This window comes from Pezoporus occidentalis, unplaced genomic scaffold (genome assembly GCF_034315485.1).
Source record: "Pezoporus occidentalis ecotype Australia unplaced genomic scaffold, CSIRO_AGI_Poc_V1 ctg132, whole genome shotgun sequence".
NCBI lineage: Eukaryota > Metazoa > Chordata > Aves > Psittaciformes > Psittacidae > Pezoporus > Pezoporus occidentalis.
The window spans coordinates 1,218,966-1,245,326 of NW_026913126.1; the positions used below are offsets into that span (position 1 = coordinate 1,218,966).

Consider the following 26,361-nt stretch of genomic DNA (forward strand, 5'->3'; position numbering starts at 1 on the left):
TTCACTCCTAACACCCACTTCCATGAAATGAATGAACCAATATTTTCAAAAGCTGTACAGACAGTCTTTCTCTCTGTGAAGAAATTGCACTCTTTGGAAATTTTTCCTGATGAAAACATTCAGGATAACAGGCAAAAGTGGTGTATAGAAAGGTGAGATTTTACTGTTATATACAGGTGGAAACGGAAGCGATGAATATGATGAGCAGGATCCACAGTACTTAGTTAATTTTGGAACTTTGTACTCTCATATCGAAATGCCAATCTGTTCTGCCACGGCATAATTACTTCAAAAAACATTAATGTGCTTCTTCATGCAGCACTAACTTTGCTTATTTATCAGTTTAGATATTGTTTCTGAAAATCTCTATTTCCTTCCATAGATACAAAATACTTTGTCTGTAAACTACATCTGCTGAAATTGAAATCACAGTATCACAGTATGCTGGAGATTGGAAGGGACCTAATGTGAACACCTAGATAAGGTTACACAGGAATGTTCATGCAGCACCTCCCTGGGCAACTTTGAGAAGAAGTTTCTTAGTTTTGGAATCCAGTTTACCCCTTGTCCTATCATTGTTTGCAACTGAAAATCCTCATGACACTTTTTACACTAATAAGGTCACCCCTCAGTCTCCTCTTCTCCAAACTATAGAGACCCAGCTCCCTAGTCTTTCCTCATAAGGGAGATGCTCCACTCCCTTAATCATCTTAGTTGCCCTGCACTGGACTCTCTCCAGCAGGTCCCTGTAACACAATATTCCAGATGGGGTCTCACCAGGGCTGAAATTGACTAAATGTCCTTGGTAAGGGCACAGTGTTGGCTCATGGTCATTCTTGTAAGACGTAAGTAAAGAACACCATGGTTTTCAATCAACTCTTAAAACCTGTTTTATCTGTCCTGGCAAATCAAAGACAGGAAATGTATGACTAGTAAACATTTATTATGGATAGCTAATTTGTTTTGCATTAAGAAAACTGTTGTCTAATTATGATTCACGGTCATGTTCTGGAGTGGGATGTCCAAATAGAGCAAATAAAGAGAATTTTGTGGAAAAGCCATTCTTTAAAGTTTACAGAACAAAGATGTGTTATTTACTTAATCACAGAATGTTGAATAAGGTGTCCTAATATACTTGACATTTCTTGTACAACTCAGAGTAAAGCATCTCATTGGCCAGCATTCAGATGTCTGAAAATTTATCTCCCTTATGACAGTCAGTGTCTTTTTAACTGATCTAAAATAAACTTTAAAATCCAGCTGTGAATGAAGAATTGAAATTTGCAGTTGTTGATGGGCTTGTTGAAGAATAGACACTATGTAGAATTTGAGAATTATGTTTAATTTACAGACAGCAAAATTTATTGAGTAGCAACTTAAAGGTGTAAAATGAAATGTTTTCTGAAAAGCATTAAAGAAAATAATTAGTGACAGCCCACTGAAGTACCTGATCATTCCAATTTGGAATAGTCTGTATTGTAGAAATGATAAAATTCTCAGGATAATAAAGGTTATAAAGTAAAAGCTTTTACCTGTTACACTGGCAGTCTCTTCTATAGCTTCACTAATTTACAAAGATTTGTACCAATATAGCTGAAAATATATTTGCAACATAAAATTTCATTTTTCAAGAAGGTAAAATACTGACTTGACTTTGGTTAAAAATCTTTAACACAGGAAGTGTAAGATCCTTGAAAAATGTACACTGGACTATGGTAGCATAAACTGTATTATGGTGGGCTCTTTGCACAGGTGCAGAAAGGGTTATCTCCACTTCCCTCCATCCAGAGTATCCTGCTTCTAGTGCAGAAACTTATAATCTTAGTTACTTTTAAGATATTCGTTATTTACTCTCCATTATTTTTTATACTGAAAGATGCTTGGGATTTAATTAGCAAAAATTTAAGCAAACTTGACATGAGTAGAGGTAAATGCTAGGTGGTTGTGTTGTAAGGTGCTACAGTGGTAGATCCAGTTCCAACCACAGCTCGTATTTCCTTGATTATGTAAGACATAAATCCTCTTAGAAACTGAATTAACTCTCTGTCTATCTGAAGTCCAAACCTTTTCAGGGATATGTGTATCTTGTGGTGACAGCAATTCCCTACATGTTGCAACTGTGGAACAAATGGCATAGTACAACCAGAAAAATAGTAATACAGCTCTTCCGTGACCACACACTGAGGGAAATTAACAGGAATCTGAAGAGATTTTGGAATATTGTTGCACTTATTTTGAATGTAAATTACTTTTAAACAATTATTAGAATAAATCTATTCAGCTGTATATAGGAAATGCATTTGGCACTACTTTTCTCTCTAATAATTTAATTTCTCTGTTTCATGCACATTTCTTTTAATGTCTTTTTTCCATCCAAATGATTTCTACTTACCAGTTTTCCCATTTTTAAATAAAACCATAGAATTAAAACCATTTCATGTGTGAAAAGAAGCTCCATGGGAAAGATATCAAATGAACAGTGCATACATGAAGTGTTGTACTACTCCTAAGCTGAGACTAACATTTTACAGAAAATGTGCTGTACCAAAAATGCTGGACACAGCTACTGTGGTTCAGTTCCTACCAGTCTTAGGGTAAGTTTATGCAACTTCAGTCCAAATTAGAAAGCAAGCTGTATAAACAGCACTTTTTCATGCCTCCTCCAACCAATCCATGAGAAATGTGTGTGTAATACCTGTATCCCAAACAGACATACACAGAAAACACTTCATAACATCTGTGAATCTACCAGGAGAGACCTCTGGATGCTGAAACAACATAATAAATAAGAGGATCCAAATTCACTTTGACAGTTAATAGCCGTCTCCACTGTCCACCTCCCATTATAAAGACTGAAGGGCTGATGATCAACTCCACCTCTCAGAGACTAAAAAGGACACCAAGAAAGCTCCCATGTCAAACCATTCAGGATCTTTGAATGTGACACATGAACAGAGTCAGCACAAGTATGGCCACCCAGGAAAGGCAGCAAACCATAAAATTATATTAACAGGGCAATAAGAGTTTACTTCCCCTCACCTTCTTCTTCATTTTTACATTTTTGAAAATTGCATGAACTCTCCACGTTTTTGCAAACATTGCTCCAAACGCAGTTGTGTATCCCACTGTAAGAATCCATGTTCGGACCTAAACAAAAAATAAACATATATATAAAATAAGACAAAGGTACTTAATTTTCAGTAGATAATATGGATATCGTCATCTCAGCCGAAGTTTTCCTCAAGACCTTGGGAAAAAATATTCAAAGAACTTCAAAACATGTTGTCATTTCAGAATTGTCTCTTTCTTGCTATTTTCCTCCTCCTTCCATCCTCTTTCCAAGTATAACAAATCTGGATACTGAATTAACAATCTCTTCCTTATTAAAATTACAACTCTTACAATATTCTACCTTTTTTTTTTCCAGCTTTATTGTGTTCTGTGGAGACAGGAAAGGAACTAATGGAGGAAACCAAAAGACTGAGACTACAAAAAGTACCCAGGGAGCCAATATTAACACTTTGAACAGAAATTAACAGAGAAGTAGAGATGTTATTCAGACTAAATAAGAAGAAATTATACTGTGTGAGGTATGCACCACTTAATGCAGACCTTGAGCATTCTGAAAAGAAAAAAAAGACTTAAATTTTCATAAAGGGAAAAATAGCAAGACATGAACATAGCCTTGGTGAGCAGGCCTCAGAGACAAGACCTGAATCAAAGATAATACCTGCAATACGGGCCTAAGAAAAAGCAGACGGTGAGCTTACACAGAACAATGGAGTAATGGGATCTTGAACTGGCCACAGCTTTGACATAGACCTATCTAGATGTTTTCCTCATAGAGAGCTTCCAAGAGAAAACCAGATACTTAAACTAAAAATGACTTGATTTCTTTAGAGTAAAACCTAGAATGACTTCTTCTTTTTTTTTTTAATTTTTAATAAAAAACCCTCAAATTTCCCAGGAAGGACAGAATATGAGTCATAAAAGCTATTTGTGGAATTTCCCACCTGCCCATAGCATACTTGTAGGTAGCCCTCACTTTCATACTTGGTTTTAGCTAAGCCAGTGACTTTGAGAGTTATAGTAAGCTCTGCCTGCACAGCCGCTTTAATTCTGTGGAAGTTTCTCTTTTTGTTTTCCTGGAGGTTTGGTTGTTTGAAGTCTTTTCTGCACTGAACAGACCTATTTCCTTCTCCAAAGAGGGACTAGAGACTACAGGGTGTAGCAATGTTACAAGTGGAAGACCATGAGAGAGGCACAGCCGGGGAGCTGGAAGCCTCGCAGCTGAATCTGAGAGCTTGAGAAATCACAAGGAGGATGAACAATTTCCTCTCCCTCTAGAGACTCCACATGGGCTGGCTGTCAAAAAGGGAGACTGCACAAAAGGGAGCAAAGAAGTAAAAATAAAATGCACTGTATACTGCAGATGGAAAAACAAGGGGAAAAACAATGGCTACAGACAGTGAAAGCAAAGCTAGAAAAAAGGCAAGCCAGCCTTCTTTTAGCCATGTTGACCATGCACCTTTGGCCACTAGAGATAAATCTGGCTATACAAGAATTTGATTTATGAAAACCAGGACATTCTGAAATAGGATTTAAAAAAAAATCCTTTGGATGACCTAGAGGAAATGTTTTTCACTGGAAACCAGCCTAGTTTCACATCTGACTTCTGCAGTGTTTGGGATTTTGAATTTATAACTTCAGGACATGCATATTGATGAGAAACTAAGTGTTGCAGTAGGATGCAAAATTTGGAATCTATTATAAACATTAAGAGTAACCTCAGTGTTTCACTTCTAAATACATGTTATCTAGTTTTTGCCTTTCCACACATCTTCAGAATTTCAATTTTTTTAAATTCAAAATGTGATTTTTTTCCAAAAAAAATTTCTGTGGAATAGAAATTCTGATTTTTAGTAATCATTAGTGACTGGGTATCAAAGTGAAAAATAAAAAAAATAGTTATGTGACTCACTCAAAAAGTATTGATAAAGCAATAAGAAACATAAAATGACTGCTGTTCCTTAAAATAAATATGTATGGTCAAAAATGGTGAATCAGTGAGATAGTAGACACAGCACCTTGGGTCTTGACAAATAAGAATTTATGTGAATTGACAACCAAATACTGTCTGTAAGGAAATATGCCCAAATCTGGTAACACTCTGCACTGCGCAGGGACACACACCTCAAATGTAAAGTGTTAACTCAGGGGTGTTGCATCACCTGTGTGGGCATTATCAGTTTGCAGAGATACATACCAGGGCACAGAGCCCACACGTCTCACAGAATGTGTGTCTGGGCGAACCTTCACCCCAAGAAGAAAGGGTGTGCTGGTAAGCCATGCATCCTGTGAGCAGGAGGCTCCTGCTTGTAACTCAGCCTGTGCATTTATTAGAAAATGATGGGATTGCTCATAGAAGACTCTTTAGATATTTTTATGTATGCATTAATGTTTTATTAGCATCTAATGGTGTGGTTTATCTGTTGCATTGCCAATACTGATCCTGAACATATCATTCACTGACTGCTGGTTAATCTTGTTAATAAAACCAGTAAACCAATCGTGATTAGATTCAAACCACATGTTACCACTTTGTAACATTTTTGAACGTGGTATTAGAAAAAAAACCTGTAACCCCCCCCCAAATGGGAATAGATAGGTCAGCAAAGTATTATTTTGAATAATTTTTCACACTATTTTCATGTTAATATGTTATTTTTTTACATCTTACTTGTTATCCATTATCGTACATTATACTAATAAATTCAGTAAAACCAAAGTTAAATCTGCTCTGATTTAAAAAATATGTTTCATATCAACATGTTCGTATTAGCCAGTTACATCTTTTTTACTTCACATCAATTGAGCACTGATAACCATACTTAGCATTCAATGTCTTTGCTGCTATTAATAAGTATTCAGCTCTTTTGTGTACAGTTTAGTGATATATTTGGCAAACAGATACATGGTATTTTCATGTTTCTAATAAGACACTGGTTTGTTCTCACTGAAACAGTAATTGCCTCTTGGGAATAGTAATAAAATCAATTATGATCATAATATGTTTCTAACCCAATATTCAGAAAAATGTTATTTCTGCAATTTTTGGTTGAAAAAGTGTCATGTATTCCTGATCTGGATTGTGTAGATTAGAATAATATAACTATTGACTATATTGGAAACATTATATTTCAAACATGCCAGCAGATTTTGTAAAAATGATATCACTCCTGCTAAGAATGAGACAATAAGGTTCAGATGAAAACAAGCTTTTAGTTTTGAAGAAAATGACCTCGAATTTGTCTGCTATAATTCATTAATGCATGTAGCAAAATGAAAAATTTAGAAAACAGCAAAATTCATATATCTGCCTATTTATATTGTTAAATGTATTATACCTACAAATCCCACTCATTTGAAAGAACATGATAAAAATAACACTAATAATTGGAGTGCATGACCATGATGTTATACAGTAGATCAGGAATTCTCTCATGTTGGAAGTTTTTAATGATGCATTTCAATAGAAGAAGCTGAGGAAGATCACTCTCCCCTCAATATTTACCAAAAGAACAGGAAGAACATCTCCTTAGGAGATGGGAAATTTGCATTCAAATCCCTACTCCAAACTAGACACAAAAACCTGAAAATATTCCTGTGTTCCTATAGAAGGGTAATTTGTAAAAATAGGTTTGGTCATTACAAAATTTCTCATGCCTGCACAGAATTTTAGGATATGCCTTCAATTATCTGCTTATATTTCTTGGTTACTACTATTTTTCTTAATAAGATACCTTGACTAATCAAACATCTCCTCTCACAAGTGTCAAAGGAGATAATACTGTTTGGTATACAACAACCAAGTATATCTATGCAGATGCTAAAATGTAGTTTCCTATTTTTCTTTTCCTTATACTTCTTATACTATATTGGTTTGGGGCCTATTTATGAAAATACTGTGTATGCACCCATGGCTGGAATTTGTGATTTTTATAAATTACTTGATTGAGCTCTTGCAAGGTGCATTACTTGTGATAACTGAAAAAGCTAGAAATATATTTTTTTTTATTAGTGGACATCACAGTTGAAAACCACCAGACACTGAAAGTGTCTCCACAGAGAAACAGAACATTCTGGGTTGTTTCCAGACTTGGAACAGCTATTATGTTTATTTTAAACAAAAAAAAAATGCCTTTTTCAAACATTACACAAATGTTGTAAGGTGTTTAAACAAATGTTGTAATTTTCAGCGAGAGTCACTGCATTTATGAACAAGATACTCCTTATGTCCTGTAGGAGCCTTTCTTTTCAACTTCCCTTTGCGACAAAACGCCTGTTTTAAATCTATCCATAAGTTTCTAAGTAAGACTATTCTTCCTTAAGCACTTATAGCTTAACAGCCTTCTATAAAGTTACTTCCATTGGAATCATATTTCCTCTCAACCTTGAGCTTCAGGTTTTTAACCGATGTTTTGAATGCTGCTGATATCATCACAAAAATCTATCTGCACCTTTCCCATCATCTCGTTATGTGAATGGTGAAGTGGTTACTAATTATATATCTGTGTAACAGACCTATACATTTATTTGAATTACAACTCATTATTAATAAAAGAAGCCATCTAATTGTGAGCAATGAGTTATTAAGGGAAAATTAGAAAATGGTGAAAGCATCAGGAACATCCTGAACAAAGATGTAAAAGTCTGTCTTTGTTTATATACACTTAAGAATGAAGCTTACAAACAAAACCACAATTTTAGGCACTGGTAACTTTCAGACAAACAATAATATTTAGTTTAAAAATAATTAAATATAACTAAAACTCTACATTAAATTATAAAATAAGGTTATCTTGGAAAACAGACTGAAATGATAAAAGCTGAAAAGTTTCACTTTTAGAGAAGTGTCATTAATTTCCCAGGTTTGGCAACCACTACATACGCATTCAGAAGACCACAGTCATGAACTCACAAGATATGCCTGGGAGAGTACCACACTCATGAAAGCAATAATAACATTTTCAAATGCAGTTGATTAAGAAAGTGATGTATGATGTATTTTATTCCTGTGTTAAACTGCAAGAGAAAAGCCCCAAAGCTAGCCTTCTGAACTGAATATGCTAGAGAGTCCTTTTTTGTTGTTGTTACAATTTTAAGATTGCAAAAAAAAAGAAATCAGAATGAAGAATAAAGAAAAACAAATGTCAGCACAAAGAACTTCCATAAATACTTGTATAAAAAGCTACAAACTCCTTATCACCTCTCCAGTTAGCAAAACATTTAGATTATGTTTCTGCAGAGAAATCATCCAAATTAAAGATTCTTGTAAGCATTATTTTTACCTTCTCAAGATCTTAATTTTCATGGTTTCTTTTAAATAAAAACTATCAAATCTGTCTTTCATAGGACTTGACGTTCCACTCTCCAGCTCAGTTTATGAGACTCAGGCTGAATCCTTCGGAGAATATCAATAATTAGCTAGTTTTGCACACACACTGGGTTTGAAGCTGCAGTGCTGACAGGGTTAGGCTGCAGCTGAACATCAGTGCTGAGTGGCTTGATGGCATCTTAGTACTAGACTTAGATGCTTAGAAGTGACAAACACAAGAATAAACTGTGCTGTGCATTTAGCCCCTGAGACCACAATTATCTTTAACTAGACAATTCTGTTGATTTCTGTGGACTACTCATGAGCTGAAAATTAAGTGCCTTATATTTTTCTTGGCAAACTGGGAACATAAAGGGTAATTATGATGAACAAAAACATGTCATCTCAACAAGTTTTCATGGGGGTTTGATCCTTCTTCTACTAACCACGGCAAAATCCCCTGTGTGAGTACACGCAGGCAAAAAAGTATGAGTTCATCCATTTGAATTATACTTTTCTCATTTATATCAAACAGTTTTTGACACGTGTGTATGACTTTTAACTCATTCTTCCGAATTTGTGTGGCACTGGCACAGTTCTTGTAAAACGTAAGTGGCAATAACATTAGAGAATTAAATCCTGCTGTTTTCACATAAATTAAGTACAGCGGCACTTCACATGCTGTGAGATCTCCTGTAGTGATTTCTTAATGTATTTCAGATCATTTTTCAGAATTAATCCATGGGTAGTGTAAAAGATATTGCAAGTGCTCCTGATTCTATAAGGGGGTTTTAAAATCTGTCTGTTGTCCTACTGAAGGAGAGGCAAAATCTTCTAAAGATATTATCTTACTAAATAAATCTCTGGCAAGGTTGTGGTGCATTTGCCTCAGCATGTGAATTAATTTTATTTCAAGGATCCATTCAATGTTGTAACTTTTGTCTCTACTTTTTTAATTTTTTTCCCCCCAAGAAAAATGTCATTTCTAAAATAGAAGCTGATCAGGCTCATGTTAAACTCAGTAACAGAACTGCCTTTGAATTAAATAGGAGTGAGATCAGTCTCAGACTGAATGACAGCGAGGACAATTATGGAAGCTATTATACAAAAGGGAGATTAAAATTAACAGCTAAACAATCAAGAAGGAAACAAACTAAAGAATATACACAAAATTAAAAAGTCCAGACTAGAACCACAAAAAAAGTCTATGGTTTGGAGAGACAAAGAAGCAGATTAGAGGTCCAAATCCTTTTTCAGTTCAGTAGGAGCTGAGTCTCTTATCTGCTGCTTTTCTAATTCCTGGCCAAAATTAAACCATTTCAGGAAAATAATTAGGTAAATATAAAGTCTAAAGAGGGAAAAATCCCTCTAAAACCAATGTCAATGCCTGAAGAGCATAAAGGGTACAAATAAGGAACACATCATCAACTGCTAACCAAATATCAAGGTCAGATGGCATTTGGTCACACAGGGTCTTATTCCAAGTGGTTCTTACCCAGAGTACACAAAGACAGCACCAGCTTTGAGATGGCACTGCCCAATTTCCTTTTAGTCAGTCCCCACAAGAATGGTGATAAAGAGAAAACTCAAAATGACAATGGAAGACAAGGCATAAATAAATAAATAGAAGGTTCATACATCTTCTCCCTCTGCCTCCTCTACCATTAAAGGCAAGTCCTTTCTTCCAGAGTTACTTTCAGTCACTATGTTCAAATTGCCCAGCATCCCACTCACCCTGCAGCCTGTCCCCATCGCTAGGAACCTGTTCTATAACCTCTCACACATGGCTTTTCCTTCCTGCTCCTAACTGCAGTCTCTCAGTCTTTGATGTTTTCAGGATGTCTCTCCACTCTTACACTACCCTGGAGTCTTCATCTTGCACAGGTTCAGGGTTTCACAAGACAAGACGCAATGTGGACCATGGAGTTCCACCTTGCCTAGCTGTTCTCTCAGTGAGGCAGACACAAGACTATGAAAAATCAGTAAAGAAAGACAAAATCTGCCTTTCATATTGCTACAAGATACAGTGTATAACATATGCCATATGCAGACGTAGGTGTAGAAAATTCAAAAAGACTAGATATTGTAAAGCACTTCACCCTCCAAAAAATGTTACAAACACTGTGCTATAGGTGAAGGACAGACAATAGGTTTAGGATGTAATAGCTACAATCTGGAAACCATTTTTCCACAGTTTTGTGGGTTGATTCAGGAGTATTTAAGGACATTCTATAAGTGTTGCAAAAAAAAAAAAAAATCAAAAAATTAAATAGAGACCATATATAGTATATCTAATTAAATAAGCTTGCTATTGTGTTTGCACTGCAACTGGTGAGATCTAATAGCTTTTGAAATATAGAAGACAAGGAGGGTGATTACTTGGCTTAGAGAGGGGATAACACTAATGACAGCTTTTTAGTTTTGTTTCTGCTTTCAAAAGCTAAATCAAAATTTTTATTTCCACAAAAAAATGAAAATAAAAATGTCTCCCTTCATTTTCATGACTCTTCTCTGTGCCTGAGATGTAGCTGTTATATGTTTTTGGCTCAGCTGCTTTTTATGATCACTCTCCATTGTAGCTGCTTCTTTTAAAAACTAAGCCAGTCTTGCATAAAAAGGGAATTTTAAACTAATCTCTAATATGGGTAGAATGGGCAATCAAAATAATGCATTTTCAGGGAAATGGATGATCAAGACAGATTTGTACCGCCCTCATCCTATAAGAACTGGTATCTGTAAGCAGTCCTTATGAAACCACTAAGTATGCTGCCGAAATGGAAATACAAATGTTCATGATATGAAGCCAAATGTATATGCTGCACCCAGCACTTAGTGGATTTTTTTGTGGGAGAAAGGAGAAGAGACAGAAGAATTACAAAACAAAAAAGTGGGTTTGTCTCCCATATTTACGAATTCTCCAGCAATACCTCAGAGTTTTCTACATACAAGGAAAGTGCATTGCCACAGTCAATGGTGGTCATATAAATGATTTCTAAGAGAAGCATAAGCTACCCCACTGAAAAAAGTATAATTGGAGGAAGAAATTTTACAAGAATTGTTTCAATAAACAGGAGGTTAGAATAGAATTCCCTGGTAGGTTGATTCTGAAGGGTTTCTTGCATTTATAAGTGTAATACTAATCACTGACAGAACTGGGATTCATAAAATAAATCAGCAGCCAGGCACAAAAAAGTACAATCAGAAATGCTTCTGTACTGGACTGAAAAACCTAGAAAACCAAGACTGGGGAGAAATCTCACAGGCTCTGCTCTGTTTAACATAGTGAAATATAACATTTCACTATGTTAAAATAATAAAAAAGAAATCTTCTTTAAGGCATATGACAATACTTCTTAATCAAAGTTTGGCTTTAAGAACACAGTATTCTGCCCTACTCCTTTCTTTATTGGTCAGTTAAGTAGTTAGCATACTTGAGAGCCCGTTCAGATATTTCTCTTTCTGGCAGACAGAAAAACAGACTTAACATAATGTGACAGATACAAATTAAAGAAACAAAAAAAAAAGGAAGAGATATGTAAGATCAGACAGACCTCACTTAAATTTTGATGTATTTATAATATGAGAGTAGCAGTTACATTTTGAGAAGTATATCAGAGAAAAATCAGATAGCAGAAATGTTCTAGCTCAGAGGCACAAGATTTAGGATGATGGTTCATTTTTGAGAGTAAATTCTGAGCTGTTTCACATTTAAAGGATGACATAAATTTAGTTTTATATAGCTAAATCTGGATGGAAACCTGTTCCCTAGAACAGCTCCATGATAGGTACCTCTGGTTCCCACTTTCTTTCCTTCTGTTCCACAGTGCTTGGCTGCTTCAAGAGGAGGGTTGTAGGATAGTCATACAGTGGCCTATATCCTGACAGTGAAGTCAAGAGCTCTGAATACAAGACCCTAAAGGCTGAGTAGACACCAGGAGCTAAAATTTGCACCTCCTGCCATTATATTCTTCTACAATGGAAAGCCAGAAAAGGATGGAGATTGACGCCAACAACTGGTTTCCTGATGACACTTCTGCTCCATTAGAAACTGTTTCACAAAAAAGGCCATAATTGCTGGATAAAAAATGGATGCTGGCATCTTCCGCTTCCTATTGTTCCTTATGTATTCAGGCAGACATATACTAGTTTGGGAGAGGTGAACAGGATCACCCTTTTGAAGTCCTTGAGGCATCTCTTTCTTCTAGCTCTACAGAGAATTTGTGCTCTAGCTGTAGGAAGACTGGGTATTTTCTCCTTCTTTCTTTTGCTGCTAACACTTAGGTGTCTAAAATACAGCTGTGTCCAGGCCTAAATAAGGAAGCTAAGACTTTGCACAGAAAATCTTATAAGTTCACCTATACTATATCTTCTAGTGTATATTAGCATATACTAAAATATTCTCCAGTGTTTTGAAACGGTATATCTGAACAAGTCACATGGTACTTCACTTCTATATTGGCTCTAGTAAGTATGAAGAATTTTAGTTGAAATACTGAGATGTGTCTGCACCACCTAAGTTTAGGCGTAGAACTTTCACACTTTAAATTATTCTCTGGAAGTAAAGTTTCCCTTTCTCTAATGCCATCATCAGAAATTCAGGCTCCTTAAAAAAAAGGTGCATGTGAAGTGCAACTTTCTAGAGACCTGAATTTGATCCTTGTTACTCAAGGTACTTCTGAGTCAATGGGCCAAACACAGAATGTTTTGAGGAGAAAATATTTGGTACATTCAAATGATGATTGTATTGGCTTTGGAAGGAATATCCTTGCAGTGAAGTTCTTTTCTTTTCTTTGCAATGGCCTCTGTAAGCCAAGTTACTTATTACAGCAAGCTATTAAGACAAGCTTCTAGGTGGACGTGTTTAATTTGGTTTCAGAATAGCTTGTTTGGATTTAACTAGAATATATTTTACATGCATCTATGCTTGTGTGAGTGTATAGTGTAGCCTAGAAATAGTAGAAGTCTTTGGAGACTTAGCCAAGAAGACTCAGCCAAGCAGCTGTCACAAAGTCTAAAGTAATATGGAGTCCATAAAGAAAATGTAAAGGCTTCACAGATATCATTAGTTATCACAACCTTTAACAAATAATCTTCATATGTAAAATTTCAAACCAAGAAACTACATCTACTCTTTCAGTCTGAGGCCAAATCTCAATGCACTTGAAGATTTCAATAATAATAATAGTAATATTACTAATACAGCTTTGTGCATGTTTCAGAATTTGGACCCAAAAAATGTCTCAAGGAAGAGCTAAGAGAATCAGTGATTAAACAGAATGAGATGTCCAACTAATGAACATTTCTATTTGCATTTCTTTCAGAGCTTCCTGCAAGACTATCTTCAACTAGAATATATGGAATTACTTACTGTGCAAAGTGTCTCAAATGTCTTTTCGGAGACAAAGGATCCATCAAGACCAAAAAGAAAAATAGATGCATAAGAAAGCATCCCTCCAAGGATAATAAGGTTGTTCATGTAGGGACTGGACATCTTTATTAGTCTATGGACAAAAGGTGATAGTGCATTAAAGAGGAAAAGATTACTATTAGGCTAATAAAACAATAAAGAAGAGATTTTTGTAACCAGGCAAACAGATAACCTTTCTGCAGAACTCTATGAAATCTATAGGCATGCACTATAAAACTGTTTGCAGTTTTAGAAAGTCTAGCACTGCTTCAGGTTTTTGAATATTTTGTAAAAAGACCTCCTATTTAACTGATGTATTAATTAGCTATGGTTAATGTGACTAGCAGACAGTCAAACATAAATTACAATAAATCCACTTTCCAGGTAGTACAAAAGAATTTGTCTTAACACATAGGCAATCTGTTTCAATGTTAATATGTTGCACAGTGATTTCAATTAAACAGTTCTAAAATATCATCTTTCTACATCTTTCCTTATATACATGGCATTTAAATACAAAAGAAGTAGTGATACAAGTAACATGAGTGTCTTACTTCTGATTTCTGTTTTTGATGTTAAAGAACAAGAAAGCACTGGCCATGATCATTCCTAGGATGGTGAGGGCAGAGAGTATGCTGTAGAGAGGCAGGGAGATCTTGCGTAGCTCCTCCTGTATAATTGTTTTGTCCTTTGGAGGCTCAAGTCCTAGAATTACAGTAAGAAAAAAGGCTAAAGCTCAGCCAGATGTAGAATTTCTCTAAGAAAATTTTCCTCTCAAGTACAATACCATGATCTGCTAGATTTGGCAACTGTGAGTCATATCAGGAGCTGACTAAATCACTGACTTTGACAGACATGTGTTAGTCACATTGATTGACAAGAAGGTTTGTGGTACTGGAGCAGGTGAACAACTTCTTTGGAAGAAAAAAGACAGCAATACCTTGATGCAGAGCCCCATAAAATATATTCTAACCATCCCCATTTTAAAGTGTAAATAAGAACTGAAATTCATACTATGACTTTAAAGTTTACCAGGAGGTTATGCTTTCCTGAAACAAGTGACAAAGCATTGAGTAGAAAACAGAGAGTATTGTTTCTCTGCATAGTGTCAATATTACAAGGGCAAATCCAAACAGCCTGTCTAGATACCTACCACAGCTGTAGGCAAGCCTTGGGGTGGCATCACTGGGACAGGGACCGACAGACCTGGGGGGCTGAAATAGGGTCCCAAGCTGTGGCCAGGGAAGGGGAAAGCCCAGGACAGGGGGAGACAGGGCTGTTGGTGCCCTTAGGACTTTACAGAGTAGAATAATATAGAAAAATGGATAGCAAAGGTTTTATAGGGACAGATCCACTTTGCAAATCCCTGCAGATGTGGACTTGGATGTCTCAAGTTAGAAACTATGTTTAAAGCCATGTTCTTGATTGACAGTCTGGTCCCACTAATTAAAGGCTTCTCAGTTTAATGAGAATTAGTTTCTGATGATTGCAGTAAAGCTCTGCATCCCCTAGTTCCCACACTCCATTTTATCTGCTTACTAATTTTTTCCTTGGTACAGGGGAATGGCAAAAGGCCTTTTGCATCACTGTTTTCCTTCAGAAGGAAATTTGTGTGCCCTACAACTCGTAAGCCTATTCTTTCACATCAGACTTCCATGGGGGCTGCAAGAATGACCACCCAGGGCCAAGAAGCTTCTTATCACAAAATGGGTACACAGGCAGAAAGAGCTCTGTTGACCAAATGATCACAGAATTGTACATAACTGACTAGCATCTGCCAGCACTAAATTTTATGTCTACTCTTCTGGTTTTCACCTAGAAGAGCATTCAAAGATTTACACAATGAAGTATGTTTATCCATATAAGTTAAGCTGAAACAATTCAGGAAATGGAAACTTGTTATCCTTTGGTCTTTACATCCAACATTTTCTGCAGAAAAAAATCCTTTTCCCCCCCTTTCCCTTTCCCACCACAGAGCATGCATTCACAGGGCAGATGGACAAGCAGTCACAGTTAAGATCACTTCAGTGAAATTCCAGTCATGCTCATGTGGACCCTGGGTGTTGGGACACTGGAAGCAAGTGTAGCAGAGCATAGGGTACAGAAGCTTGATACTCATCCATTACTCCCAGGGGTAACCACACAGATCTCCCAAAGCTGACTTTTCTTTCTGTTACTAAATTGCACCATAGCAGAACTTCAGATTAAATCTTAATTATTAGCTTTAAAAATAATATATACGCCTATATTCAACAGGAAAGACGTTTAAAAATAATTTCAGCTGACGTCTGGCTGACATGATCATAGTTTCAGAAAGTCGTGGTTATGCCCGCACTTTAACTACTATGAGGGCAGAGTAAGTCCTCACGCTAACTTTGGAGCAGGATGGGATAAAAACTGGTAAGAAGGCAAAACAGCACAGCCCATATGTCTGCCAGGGACCTTGAGAATGCTTCTGGGCTCAACACCCTCTGGCCCTGTTTCACACAGGCCATCTTAAAGCTATCTTTGGTATTTGGAAACCTGTTTTCTAACTGCTTAACAAACACTTCCCAGAGAAAAACAGACACCTTCTTCTTGTTTGTGTAAACACAGCACACAAGAACAACCCTCAGGTGTGATGAACTGGGGGACTGGGAAAGGGGGATGAAATCAAAACGTTATTCATTGGTGTAGATGAAGAAAAGTATCTGTATACATATATAAATTTGAATTTGTCTTAGTCATTGGAATGAAAACCAAGTATACAATACCAAAATGTTGCAATTTTCTGTTCAGAATTCTCCCTTTTTTTTTTAAATCACAGCTCCGTTCCCTTTCACTTTATACAGTGTCATACCTTTTTGATATTAAAAATCCTAAGCCATTTCTTTACACAGCACACAGTCTTATAAACTACATACAGTTATCCATGCCAACCCTGTACCTCTTTCCAGTTTTCTCTCCTACCTTGGAACCTGATGCTGTTGTTGATTATTTCCAGTGTGTCAGCCACAGCATTGTACTCTCCCACCTTCACTTCCTTTCTTTCTGCAGAGAAACAAACAAGAGCGATTGTTTATGGCAGTTCACATATTCTCAATTATTCAACTGATTTTGCCTTCTTTTTTGACAGTACGTCAAGAAAACTGCAGGAGTTATTAAAGCAGAATGCCAGACAGCTGATATCATTAAAAGAAATATTTTCTTTGAAGAAATGCAAAGTATTTCTGAGAACTCATTTACATACTCAGGGAATTGTGATATTGGGCACAGACATCTCCAGCTTAAAGATCACATGCCTACTTACTGCCTCACACCATGCAGGACATTTTGCTGGGAGAAAAGACATAGCTAAATCAGACATTCTGTCTCATTTAAACCACTGGGACATCTTTCTTAGTGACGTATTTCCCAGGGGAGTCATAGTGGCAGGCTCCAGTCAGTACAGAGTAGACAGGCTCGTTAATACATATGCTGGGAACCTAATCTTTTATGCTGATTAGGAATTAGCAACTCATTACTACCCTGACTGCAAAACTTACTATGTTATATAATTAAAACCAATGTGCACTTGAGCTAAAATCTGTTACTCTCATCTGCTATTTTAGGACTATTGTCACATAGATGGCCTTCCTGTACCTAATGGAGTAGAGTAATGCAGATATAGGAACTTAATTGGTTTGGCTGCTGCCTTTGCCACTATAGCTGAAACTCCAGCACACTTTGTCCCACCCTCGGAAACATCTGGCATCAATTAATTTCTGATATTTCTCTTCGGGTTTTGGTGTGGCTTAGAAGTGCAAGAAGTTAATAACATATCACTTCTACACTAAAAGTTTTGCATTTTGATCAGAGATTTATAAATCACAGGCATATCACCTAAAGTTTTGTTTGATGAGCTGTCTCAGCAGAGCCAAAAAATTTCTGTTCAGGCCTCTGTGTCTGGGCATTCACAACCTGATTTAGACTTAAATTTTGAGCTCATGACCCCATTTGTGACACTGATTTTGGTAGCTGATGATCTTGAACTAGCTGGCAAATTTGAAAAGACTGTATTTCACCCAACAGTTCCATCTTAACCTTTTCTCCTTTCTTGCTCAAAGTGATCATGCTTATTCAGCTCTGCTGAATGGAGCAGCTACCTCCATTTTAGTAAAACCTACAGGCTGATAAATACTAATCTGAGAACTCACAGGAGGCAAAACTTTTCCTCACATAAACCACACATCTTATTGTTAAAATTGTTTATGCAGAATAAACAGTTCTGCATAGAGGGGGCAGAGATAGCTAGGCATTTGCTGTACCCCTGTGAAAAGATGGAGTCTGCAGTTCTAAAACCTGATTTGTCTTTCACATGAGCATCATCCATCTGTGGGGCCTTAAAACCAGTTTGGAATAAAATCGCAATCCCCTGGTCTGTAGCAAGTTTCACAAAGCACGTTCACATACATACTCTTAGAAATAAATGTCACAGGCCAAAAATCCTCTGTGAAATAATTAAAGAAATAAATGCTTCACAGTCTTAAACAATAAAATCTTCCCAGAAGTCATCTAAAAACTAAAATCATTACTGCTAAAAACTGGACCAATTCACTTCCATCTGTATTTGTAGCATGACAGCTATTACCTGTAGTTCTAAAACATCACGACCTAGAGAGAAGAGAGACCAACATACACCTTGCACATTAGATGCCAGATTGTCCACAGCATCTACTTATAACCAAACTGGGAGGACATGCACCTTGGTATTGGTCTAGCCATAATTTTACAGCAACAGGCCAAAATCTGATAGCTCTGATGGACAAAGAAGAGAAAAGGGCAATTGCTCCAAAAACATTTCTGTATGGAATACTTACTGAGAGTAGAAACACATAATATGTGCGGAAGCATGAACAAAGAGAATCTGTGATATGTTTAAAGTCCTGCAATTGAGAAATTTTTCTTGTGATTGCTTCATGTGACATACAACATCATTCCTTTTCAAAATTTATAAATTCTTACATGGCTTCCATTACAGTTGAGGTAACATTGAGAATGTGCCTATGACGGTCAGGGGCTGGAGCACCTCCTGGATGAAGACAGGCTGAGAAAGTTGGGGCTGTTCAGCCTGGAGAAGAGAAGGCTGCGTGGAGACCTCATAGCAGCCTTCCAGTATTCGAAGGGGGCCTATAGGGATGCTGGGGAGGGACTCTTCATTAGGGAGTGTAGTGGTAGGACAAGGGGTAACAAGTTAAAACTTAAAGAGGGGAAGTTTAGATTGGATATAAGGAAGAAGCTCTTTACTGCGAGGGTGGTGAGGCACTGGAATGGGTTGCCCATGGAAGTTGCGAGTGCTCTATGCCTGGTGGTGTTCAAGGCCAGGTTGGACAGAGCCTTGGGTGAGATGGTTTAGTGTGAGGTGTCCCTGCCCTTGGCAGGGGGGTTGGAACTAGGTGATGTTAAGGTCCTTTCCAACCCAAACTATTCTATGATTCTATGGTAACTGCATTGTAGTGCAGTATACATAAGGTAGCCTACAGCTAGCCAGCCCGGGTGCCGGGAGCTAGCCCTTGTAGGAATGGAGCATTGTAGAGCTACTTGGAGAAACAAACTTTCATGACAGACTGAACTTAAGAGCAAGAGTTATTTGGACTTTGAAACTTAAGAGTGTGGGAAAAAAAGCATTTAGTACCTAGGAACCACATGATCAATGTCTCATCCCTTACAAATGGGAAAGGACAGTTCACAGAGCACATACCAATGTTTATTAAAGTCAAGAAAAGCAATAAAGATATTTGATATTTTAAAGTAGTTACAGTGATAGAAAGTAGTCAGTGAGGGAAATAAATCATATTTTTATACAGCAGAAGGATATATTATCCATACAGGGGTTTTGAGAGGGAGACATAAATAGTCTTTGTGCTCACAGGAGGAAGTAGGACTCCTTCAAATAAACACACCAATAAAATGCTTTGCACAATATTCAGAATATGATGTTCCTTCTTTCTGTAGAGCTTTCATTATTTTTAATTTATATTTCAATGCTCATGATCAACAGACTGTATTGAAAGCTGCCTGCTCAGGTTAAAATGTGGAAGAAAAAATATGATGGAAAATATATTTTTTTTGTGAAATAATGTTTGTGAATACCATGACAGGGGTGTTGAGATTTTAAAAATTGAATCTGCAGCTGTTCTTTCACACAGGAACAGAAAAGTATGAAAAATAGCCAACCCAGAGAAAACTGGTCCAGAACGATATGACTCAATTTTATGCTTAAAAGAATTACAAACAACTAATCCTTGTTGTTAATTAATTGTCACAGAATATATTACTTATATATATACTTATATATTACTAAAGTCTTCTGCCAAAAAGAAAAAACTAAACTACTCTTAAATATGAATTAAAATGTTTCCTTCAACATGTTTTATTACAGAATTGACAAAAACATGACAACACACTACAACTTCATTAATTGGGTCACATTTCACAAAGTTAATTCAACAGATGCTTAATTGCGTATCAGGAAGCTACATGTTCTTGTTGAATAAAAGCAAAAGTAATCCTGTAACCGACATCAGCTGAGTAAAGCAAACTTACCAAAAAGCACATCAGTATTATGATTGCCAGTATTACTGTAACATACTCACACTGATTTCCATATGAGTCTACCTTAGTTTCAGTTCTGTTCACTACATATGATAATTTCTTTTTCCACTACATTTTTATAAGTGTGCTTATTCACACCTCATGAAGATATTTTCTACTAAAAGATATTTAAGGATGAGAGAAAACACTTGCAATGAGTACAAGATGGGACAGATGGATTTCCCTCATTTCCCTCTGTTTAGACAATACTGGCCAGCTCCTAATGACACTAAGCCTTCACATATATATAAAGCTTCTGATGGAAATTGTACAAATAACCCTAGCAGTGATACAGTTGAGCCAACATAAAAATGCTTATGCCAGTATAATCACTGCACAAGTCCTCGTATGTTTAAAGACACATCTGTCCTATTTGACAGGTTAGCATTCACAAGCTATTGGTAACCCATTGAGAGGTTCAGTCCAGAGAAAGAGTGAAGGGTGCACACACAGAACTAGATGATCTTAAGGTCCTTTCCAACCCTAACTATTCTATGATTTTATAATTATGGTGTCCTGAGGCTTGCTTTTCTCCATTTTGCTTTCTGGTCACATTCTCTTTTAAAGAGTGAATGTTTTCTTCAGCACTTTATCGGTCACCCAGCAATTGTCACTGAGAGGTCTTAGCTCTTAATTCTCCTTCCTTCTATCACCTACTGTGAAGGGGCCTGAAGAGCTAATGCACCACACTGAGCAACAGCAATCCTCTGACCAAGGATATTCAGAGAACAAGTCCAAGCAAAGAAGATGGGGCAAACACAAGTAGTGAAAAATCTAAGCTGGAAACTGCAAATTGATGGCAAATCTGAGAACACTTTCCATATTGCAGTAAGTCCTGTGCAAATTGCCTGAAAAGTCTCTTCTAACCTGTTTTACCTTTGTCTCACTCATTTTGAAAGCTGTTTCACAAAATAACAATCCACCACAATAGCTGGAAATGCTGTTTTAAATGCCTTTACATTGCTGAACAAAACCAAGAGTCATGAGAGGTAATTTTCTTCAGTATAAATAAACATTTCGTGTTGTGGGTCCTGTAGAAACTCTTAGCAAATTAATGTACTCTTAAATGTCATAATATATCCTTGTCAAACAGGATGGGAATCTTTTCAGTTTTCCTTATTACATGTCAGCAATAACCAAAACAAGTTGAAAGTTTCCAATTTAAAAAAAAACAAAAAAAAATAACCCACAAAAAAACCACAAGAGAAGCTTATAAATAATTAATGATCAAAACCATTTTCATGAATTTCTATCTACTTGTAGGCAACCGTTTCTTTGTTTAAAGACAGAAGTGCTGAGATTAAGAATAGCAGTTCAAACAAGGAAGAAAATGTCAGGTCAGATAGAAGATTATTGCTCAGCAGAAGCTGCCAGAAAAGAAAGAATCAAAGAAGAAAAATATGTTACCTTTGCAATGATTTGAATTACCTGAAGTTTTTTACCCTCGCAATTAGAGTTAAAAATCTGTTTTGCCCAAAGAAATATTACCTTCAACTCCTGCATAACTACTTCCTTCATCTGAAGATCTGATGTTTTATTTCTGACATCCAGAATTCCAGGGCACACAACATATAGAAAATCCTGATTTATGAAAACAGTATGTATAGCAAGTGACAATTACTCTTCATAGCCAGCTCTCAAGTCCTATATTTCATTCATCCATAAATCAAAACCGACAGAGAGGTAAAACCAGCTAAAGGCCAATAAGTGTATGCCAACCTTAGAGTCAGGATAAAAGCTAAGAAGTCTTAACACTGGGCTTATTTCACTACACTAGTAATGGTATTTAGCCAACAAGACGTAACAAGCAAGTAGCACATAAAATATCATTAAGTATCCTGAATTCATAAAAAATCTAGTTGTTTTACAGCTGAAGAAGATTTTTCCAGAAAAAGTTCAAGCATCTGCATTCTTAAAAGCTTATAAAGTTTATTTTACTGATTCTTTATAACCTTTGTTTTTACCTCCCTGATTTTACATGTGTCTCTTGTTTTACCTGTCAGACTGGCTTCTATCTCTGCATAGAAATTTAGTAATATAGTTCATGCAGATTAATACCTAAATATCTTGGTTGTTTATCTATTATGCATCAAACAGCTATAAAATGAAATAAAATATTTACTTTGAGTTGAAAACAATTACTTCGTAAAATCTGAATTGCTAACACCATCATTATGCCTTTAATTCAGGAAACTGAGAAAGGTATAAACAAATATACAGTAATGAAGGCAGATTATCCATGAAGTATAATGACTGGTGTGATGAAGCAAGTGTAAAGAGCTTACATTAATTTTTCTAAAAAGAAGTTCCTAGTTTTTAGGATGCTTAATATATTCCTTCATAGTCTGAAAAGAAGTTACATATAAGATCACACTTTTGGGGGGTTTAATACTGCTAGCATGAAATCTTAACCAAGAATCATAATCAAACTGTATAACCACTGAAACATATGTCAGTAATATGAATTATCTTCAAATCCCCTAAGGAAGTTAATAGATTAAAAAAAAATTAAAAATCAGATAGGTAGGGTATGATTATATTTTAGGATACATGCATGTGCAATATCGGCAACATCTCAATCCAGCTAAGGGTTTTCTTATGTTATTGTTTGTCCTTTTTTTTTATGAGTAATTAACTTTTCAGAGAACTAAAATCCTCATCATTCTAAGAGTTTATTTGCTGTAAATTACTCATTGAAGTCATCAGTGTCTCAGAGTGTAAGTATACATATGGTGTCTAATACGCGTCTAAATGTAACACCGTCTACAAACAAAAATTGGTATTTATTTCACTTATCACTTGGAATCACCTCTTCCTAGCAGAGTCTAAAACCAATGTGCTTTTTTTGATCCAGAATTTACAAGTGGGAAATAGCACTGCCTATGTAAAACTACAGGCAGCCACCACGAGAAGGAATTTTCTCAATTATTAAATAATAACATAACTTTATTAATTGTTGTGTGCCTTTAAGTATCTTTACTGTCATACACTCATCTACTTTCTACAGTGGATGTGGCAGGAAATCAACCTGTGCAGACACAGAGTCTTGGGCTGGCTTCCCGGAAGACCGCCCAGGAGCTTCCCAGGTTTGAAGGAACATCCTGACAGTGACAGGTTTGGATACGGATGCCACTGATGTGTGAAGAAGTCCCCCTGGCAGCAGCCCAGGGCCCAGCAGCAGCTCCATCTGTCAGAGTCTCTCCAGGAAAGGGACAACTGAAGCCCGGATGGCACAGGAGGTGAGGGTGCCAGTGAGAGAGGCTGTGGCAACGTTTGTTGCCTCTTGAGCTTGATTTCAGAGTGCTGAAATGTCAGACTGAGAGGCACAGTTCAAGATATACCATGATACTTCACTAACTCAAACACAAGGGACAGCAAACCAGAGGACGGTAACATATATATTTTGACAATCTATAAGACTTCCAAAGAAACCCAAGATGACAGAGCAGTAGTGTTTCCAGACCTCTTATCCAAGGGGAAATAATGTAATTACTATCTCTCCGGTGCTGAGTGGGATTAGGCACAGTGCGCACTGTAAGGAGAGTCTGGCAAAGGAAAGATCTGAATCATTAGCAAATGGCCAGAAAATGTTGGGTTTGTTTTGTTTGTTTTTTTTTAGTTAACCCAAAAGCTACTCATGAACTAAAGTCAAATTCACCAAGCTATGTTATTTAGGGAAGAAACACCGGGAATAAGACTGCTGTCACTCTCTTCTGACTCACCAGGTTAAAGTCTGTCAGTAGCTGAAAAATGCAAAACACCAAGCCAGCAGCCTAATCTCAGCTTCCATCTGCTGGCTCAGCATTTAAGCTTTCCACACAAAACTGACAGAATTTGTGACTGGCCACCATCAGGGGACCTCTTGATGGGAAAGACAGTCCTGGGAACCTGGATGACCCTGACTCCAGCCTGGCTACATATGTTTGAATCAGACGGAAGATCAGGGTGATCTTTTCCTTCTCCAGTATGTTTAATATTCTATTTAATTTTATTTTTCTCATGCATGACCAAAAGAAATATTTCACTACATTTACCTTGACACATTGCTTACCTAACTGAAATTTTAAATTCAATTCAATGTGGAGTATTGCTCAGTTTTTGCAGTTGAGAGGACAAATAAAAAAAAAACAAATCAGTAACTTAGAAAACCTCTTTCCCTAGAGAGGCTTTTCTTGTCAGTGTGGTGATGCACAGCACAACCACTGAGAGCAGCCCCAGTCTGTGGACAGCTCCAGCTGACCCAAGCAGTGCCACCAAGTCTCTGCTGCTGGGATCTTGGCTGCTCAGACATACAGACCAAGTACTCCTTTTGAGGATTGGGTGGCCCTTCCTGATTAATTTTATAACCAGAGTTAAATGCATAAAGTGACAGGGATAAAAATGTCCCCTGCCACAGAAGAGGCGTGCTTGGCCAGAGAACAGGAGCAGAGCAGCATGCCAGCTATTGCGCAGACATGACGAAGTGACTGAGTGGCTCATAACAAGGTTATTTTCCCTCTGCTTAGCAAAGCATGCCTGCTTTCTGGTAATCTCACACAACGCAGAGACGAAACAAAGGCTCTATTATAGCACATTTGAATGCATACCTACGATTATATGATTAGGGCCTTCCCTTGCCATCTGTCAGGGTTGTGCTTCCCCTCCCCTGGGAAGGGAGAGCTCAGCACATGCTGAGCAGCTTCACAGCAGCCTGTGCCTGGCCTGCTCCAGCTGAAAGGTCAGAAAACAACATGCTCCGGCTTCTTCCTTGTGTTCTGCACCCTTAAACTTTTCCAGAGTTAAGAGTGCATTACTTAGAGGTTGGAATTTCACAGTTACCATGCCTGAAATGGGAGGAAAGCAGCAGCTGTTGTGCATATTACGAGCGTTGGATCTGAGCTACTCACTATGTCCTTGAATATCTACTCTTGCCATAACGCCAGGTGGCCTGTGAAAACACTGTAGCACGTAAAGAGCTTTGAATATCTTCTTCACTATTCAGGGTCATACACAAAAGCACAATTCCCACTGCCCTCACCCTGAGACACAAAATAAGGTAGCTGAGGCAGCACTAAACACATTTATACAAAGCTACAAACTCCATGCTCTTTTCTGTCTTGGAATTTATACAGTGACTGCCAGGGCTTTTTCCTGTACAAAAGAGCCAGGTTTGACTCACACAGGCTGTTTTATTCAGGAAGAACAGTGGAAAGATTACAGAAAAAAAAAAAATCAAAGCAACAAAAATCCCACTTGTGCAACAACCTGCATCTGCAAGCGACCCTTTGCAGAAATACAAGAGAGACTATAAAGGCACCCAAGTAGTGATACTCACCTAGATCACTCTCCCAGATTCCACTGCTGAGATGAGCAAGAGAGCTGCCACTCAAAGAGGCACTGAAAGCCACAGACATTGAACCTTTCAAGCTCTAATCATCCCCTGACAATCAGCTCCCCATGCAGAAGCCTGGCTTAGGGGTTAGAGCCACATGGGATCACAGATTGTATTTCCCAGTCCTCAGGGAGGTTTGCTCCCTGTCGGGGTCACTGCTACATTTAGAGACAGCACACCAGGGAATGAGAAAACAAGAAATGTTATACAACCCCAGGATGCCCATTTAACCGAAGAATCGCATGATTCATAGGGTGAGAAAAGTGTGTTCAGGAGTGATACTTTGAGTGTTTTTACAAGTACAAGTGGCTGCTGGGAAATTCCATTTTGGAGTCTGCATTTCTTGCCTGTCTTTTTGACCCCCAAGAGGCTACCTGAGGAGTTCACAAAGTTTGGGGTACCCACCAGGAGGAGGGGCGCTTGTGAGAATGCAGGCACATATGTGAGGAGCCCAAAGCCTGGGGCACTGGCCGAAGGGTGCAGGTGGTGAGTCTGTTCAGCCTGACGTGAAATCTCGGTGTGAAATACCGACAGCTAGAAAAAATGACTGTGCCCTGCTCAGTTGTCAAAGGCTTTAAGAGACTGATCCAGGAC

General features: G+C 37.3%; 1 protein-coding gene across 3 annotated transcripts in view; it reads right to left on the reverse strand.

Moving 5' to 3' along the window:
• GABBR2 (gamma-aminobutyric acid type B receptor subunit 2) overlaps positions 1 to 26,361 on the reverse strand; it is a 448,751-nt gene that overhangs the window by 139,657 nt on the left and 282,733 nt on the right. For all 3 annotated transcript variants that reach the window (XM_062608972.1, XM_062608975.1, XM_062608974.1), the window contains 4 exons: positions 16,734 to 16,814; positions 14,339 to 14,489; positions 13,746 to 13,878; positions 3,040 to 3,147 (listed from right to left, as the gene is read on the reverse strand). In XM_062608972.1, the coding sequence (XP_062464956.1) occupies positions 3,040 to 3,147; positions 13,746 to 13,878; positions 14,339 to 14,489; positions 16,734 to 16,814 (473 nt within the window). The remainder of the gene's footprint in view (positions 1 to 3,039; positions 3,148 to 13,745; positions 13,879 to 14,338; positions 14,490 to 16,733; positions 16,815 to 26,361) is intronic.